The 5,000-nt window shown below is 41.1% G+C and overlaps 1 protein-coding gene across 1 annotated transcript in view; it reads right to left on the reverse strand.

Annotated features, from left to right (window-relative positions):
* The window catches only part of il1rapl2 (interleukin 1 receptor accessory protein-like 2), a gene marked incomplete at both ends in the record, with an annotated part of 497,870 nt that overhangs the window by 196,636 nt on the left and 296,234 nt on the right, over positions 1-5,000 (reverse strand). The window contains one exon of the mRNA XM_084041453.1: positions 1,610-1,779. Coding sequence (XP_083897579.1) covers positions 1,610-1,779 — 170 coding nt within the window. The remainder of the gene's footprint in view (positions 1-1,609; positions 1,780-5,000) is intronic.

Here is a 5,000-nt window from a genome sequence, read left to right on the forward strand (position 1 = left end):
CGTTTTGAATCTCATTGAAGATGAGTGTATTACTCATTTTAAACTTCATCTGCACACTAAAATATGTATCTGAAAACATTATAGGTTAGAAATAAGCCAGGTAGTAGCAAACGTGCTTCACTGGCCGTCTCTCTCTCACTTGTAAACAAACACTAGCCGTGTGCCAGCACGGCTGAAATGATTGAGATCCAACGTCCCATAGCCTGAAGGGATGGGACCTTCTGATTGGTTTAGAGTCGTTGAGCCAACGTTTCGGGCTGAACCTTCAAAATAAAATGACCGAAAATGTCACTTCAGTGCGTCTTTAAAGGGCAAGACCACTTTGATAGGTTTGGGTTGTGTAGTTACCTTGCCATGATGTAAATCCAAAGGTGGACAAGAAATCTAAAATAATTGCTCTATTGATTAGAAATTGATTATTCAAAATTTGCTCTTCAGTGACTTATATTGTACGGTAAAAGAGCTCTCAAAGTCACTCTTTCAGCACGTAAACAAACGCAAAATGTTTAATCCAGACAATATAGAACATCACAAAACCCAGTACTGTTTGTTGTTTTAATAAAATTGTTAACGACATTTTTATAAAATAAACAGTACTGGGTTTGGTGATGTTCTATATTGTCTGAATCAACTTTGTTTGTGTTCGTTTGTGCTAAAAGAGTGACTTTGAGAGCTGTTTTACTGTTCAATGTACAGTAAGTCAATGAGGAGCACATTTTTAATAATCAATTTCTAATCAATGGAGCAATTATTTCTTGTCCACCTTTGGAGTTACATCATGTCAAGGTAGCTACACAACCCAAACCTCTACCAGGTTAAATAAAAAAATAAAAGATAAATAATAACTAGAAAATGTGCTCCTCGGAGCACAGGTCTCCGCCAGTACTGTTCCTGATTAATCCTGTCTGACCTCACTTCAAAAGATATAAATGATCTTTTGAAGTGACACACCTATTTATAGGTCTCTATTTCATCATGCGTCTCGCTAGCTAATCAAAGCACACCCTTTCAACATATTGTCACGTGTCACGTGAAGCTTGACCAATGTTAGCTTGGTGGACACACGGAAGGACGAGAACGAAAACATAGTCTCCTGGCGGAGACAATAATAAATAAAATACAATTACTTGTGACCTATAAATATTGGTCCATTATCCAAAAATGGGTCCCAACCCACTGTTTGGGAAACATTGGACTGTATATGATTCTCATAATAACGTCAGTTCTTGGGCTAAACAAACTTGACTATGTTAAAAAAGGGGCGGCAGTGGCTCAGGGGTAGAGTGGCTGGTAGAGCGGCCCGATGGCAACCACAAGGTTCCCAGTTCGATCCCAGGCTCCCCCACAGTTAGTGTTGAAGTGTCCTTGAGCAAGACACTGAACCCCTAATTGCTCCCGATGAGCAGGTTGGTGCCTTGCATGGTTTTCTCCGCCGTGAACGTGTGTGTGAATGTAATGCTATAGGGATCTATGTTAAGTGCTTTGGAGCGATATATAAATGCACCATTTGCCATTTAAATGTATATAAAACTTAAATCTGAATAATGATGATTACTTTGGCGTTGTTCCCAGTGCTGCTGCGTTACACAAACAACAACAACCTAAATACCTCCGAGTCGCCTTTATTCTTGTACCAGATGAGGCGGAGCTTGGCGTTGGTGGCCATGCTGTAGTTGGTGCGGATGTAGCTGTAGAACAACGCACACTTCACCCGCACCGGCTCTCCGGCCAGAACCCGGTACCTCTTCAGGTCCACCGACCAGTCTATGCAGCCGTCCACTGCAAGGGAAGACACACACACACACACACACACACACACACACACACACACACACACACACACACACACACACACACACACACACACACACACACACACACACACACACACACACACACACACAGGTTTGTGTTACTGAGGACATCAACACTTTAGGGCAGGAGTGGGCAACTTTGATGATGGAGAGGGCCACTATATCTCCACACTCAATTGCATAAACTGTCTCTCCGTATTTTAACTTTGTTCACCATTCCATGTCACAGAAGTAGCAAAAATAGCACTGTGTGAAAAAACGGGTTGTAAAAATCATGGGATAAAAATGTAAGAAGTAAAGAAATGTCTGTTTTCTACTATACTTCTGGGGACACTTGGTACTCACAAGAGAGAGAGAGAGAGAGAGAGAGAGAGAGAGAGAGAGAGAGAGAGAGAGAGAGAGAGAGAGAGAGAGAGAGAGAGAGAGAGAAAGGGGCAGACAGAGAGAGTGAGTGAGAGTCTAAACATGAAAAGGTAAAGAAAGGACAATCCCCCAAAAAAATGTATGAAAGACAGACAGACGGGTAAAGACAGAGAGATTTAGAAAATTAAAGGTTAATACGTTGTGTCATTGTTAAAGCCCTCCAGATCTGTTTCCACTGGGGAAAGGCAGAGAGAGAGAGAGAGAGAGAGAGAGAGAGAGAGAGAGAGAGAGAGAGAGAGAGAGAGAGAGAGAGAGAGAGAGAGGCAGAGCAAACGAGAAACAGCAGAATGAAGAGAGCGATGGCTAGAGGCAGACTTAGATGGAGAGAGAGTGAAATCAGAGTAGGGGATAAGAGCAGTGGTGTGAAGTAACTAAGTACATATATTCAAGTACCACACTCAAGTAAAAGTTAGATTTTTTTTATACTTTACTTGAGTATTTCCAATTTTCAGCACTTTTACTTCTACTCCACTGCATCTCACAGACAAATATTGAACTTTTACTCCAATTATTTGAAAACTTTAGTTACTAGTTACTTTGTGAAGATTTTGATTATTATTACAAAACATACATACCACTTCAGTTCTATACTTAAGCTATTTGAAAATAGCAGATCTACAAGCTTGTGGATTTTCAAAAAGATGTTTATAGATTTTGAACTTGTGAAAGGGAACATTCAGCATAATGGGCACTTTAACATGTTGTACTTTAAGTATATTTTGATGCCAATACCTTTGTACTTTTACTCAGGTACAGACTTTTACTTGTAACAGAGTATTTCTACACTGTGGTATTGGTACTTTTACTTAAGTAAAAAACTGGGTGTACTTCTTCTACCGCTGGATAGGAGAGAGAGAAGAGAGAGGGAGGGAGGGAGAGGGAGGGAGGGAGAGAGAGAGAAAGAAGAGATGAAATGTTGGGTTGAGGTGAGGTGAGGTCACCTGGAACAGGACAGAACACATATCTAAAACCACTTAAGACCAAACAGCCGATCTACAAGCTCACGATGGGTCACGTCGTGTGTCAGGGACTCAGAACCCTCAAAGGTTCAGTACAGGGTGGAAGCTCAGGTGAAGTTTATTGAAAACAAACACTGAAATCTGAACACAAACAATTCAAACGGCCAGCAAATCTGACAAAAATCAACAAAGGAAAACAAACGGAAAGTAACTAAGTTCATTTACTCAAGTACTGTACTTGAGTACACGCCTCATCTCAGAGGCAAATAATGTACTTTTACTCCATTACAATTATTTGAAAACTTTAGTTATAGTTACTTTGCAGATTGATTACGTTATAAAACACACATTAACCACTTTAGCCCTATTTTTTACATACTGTAGGCTATTTGAAAATAGCAGATCTACAAGCTCACAGCGATGTGAGCTTGTAGATCTGCTATTTTCAAACATTTTAGTACTTTTACTTTTGGTAGGCTACTTTAAGTACATTTTGATACTTTTGTACTTTTATAATTATTATTATTTAATTCCGGACTTTTACTTGTAACAGAGCACTTCTACATTGCAGTATTGATACTTTTGCTTAAGTAAAACATTTGAGTACTTTTTTCCCACCACTGCTCTCTCTCGCCTCCCTTCCTCTCCTCTCCACTCTCTCTCTCTGACTGTTCCCCCCCCCCCCCCCCCCATTCTTTCGTGACCCCTGTCTGGCCCCCTGAAGCAATGACTCCAGAGGATTTTTAACACGGGGTCCCTCCGGGGCCAGACGGCTTGTCACATTGCCTCCAGTATAACGCCTCCACACTGCTGTCAGGAGTTATATTTTCTGTCTGATGCGCTGAACTCTGAGAACAAACACTTTATTTCCTGCTTATCCCATCAAGACCTGAATGCCATCTAAATCCCAACAGTATTCTGAAAAAACGTATGTTTCTATGTCAGTGGTTCTCAAACTTTTTCACGTCAAGGTGAATGATATGTATTTGGCCACCGACCCCCATCTCAAAATATTTAGTTCCAGGGACCCCAGCAAATATTTGGATACAAAATGCTCGCTTTAAAAGAATATATATATTCAAAGATTTGCACACATTTTCACGATTTTTCAAAAAATAGCAGATATACAAGCGCATAGCGCGGCACCGAGTGCCGCGCTATGCGCTTGTATATCTGCTATTTTTGAATAGCCAAAAGTGTAAAATAATGCTTTTGTTTTTAGCTCAAATCAAAAAAAATGACACAGATGCGTTCCAGGTCTTAATGGGTTATTGTCCATTGCGCGTTGGTTGAGCCGCGGCGCTAGAGCCATGAAGGTCACTACCTCAATACGGCTGTGTACGGTAAGTAACACAGATAGATCTACCCTGACACTTTGGAATGAGTGCAGGCACAGAGACAGTGTGAGGTGGGGATAAAAGCAGTGAGTTGAGTTTCATTTGACCCAATGCACTGTTAGTCATCGTGTGGACATAGCAGTGCTTCTCAAACTTTTTCATTTCAAGGGCCCCCAATATGATATGTATTTGGCCCCGGACCCCTCCCCCCCTATCTCAAAATGTTTTGTTCCAGGGACCCCTGCAGAAGCAAAGATGTTCGCTTTAAAACAAATTATTCAAAGATTTGCACAACATTTTCACAATTATTTCAAAAATAGCAGATTTACATGCTCAGCACTCGGTGCCGCGCTATGAGCTTGTATATCTGCTATTTTTGAGTAGTATAAAATATGGATAAAGGGGTGACGCTTTATTAACACATTTTGCTGGGGACCCCCTGGTACCCCCCCCCCCCCCCCCCCCCC

This window comes from Gymnoscopelus microlampas, assembly GCF_963454915.1.
Source record: "Gymnoscopelus microlampas genome assembly, chromosome: 18".
In the NCBI taxonomy this organism is placed as follows: Eukaryota; Metazoa; Chordata; class Actinopteri; order Myctophiformes; family Myctophidae; genus Gymnoscopelus; species Gymnoscopelus microlampas.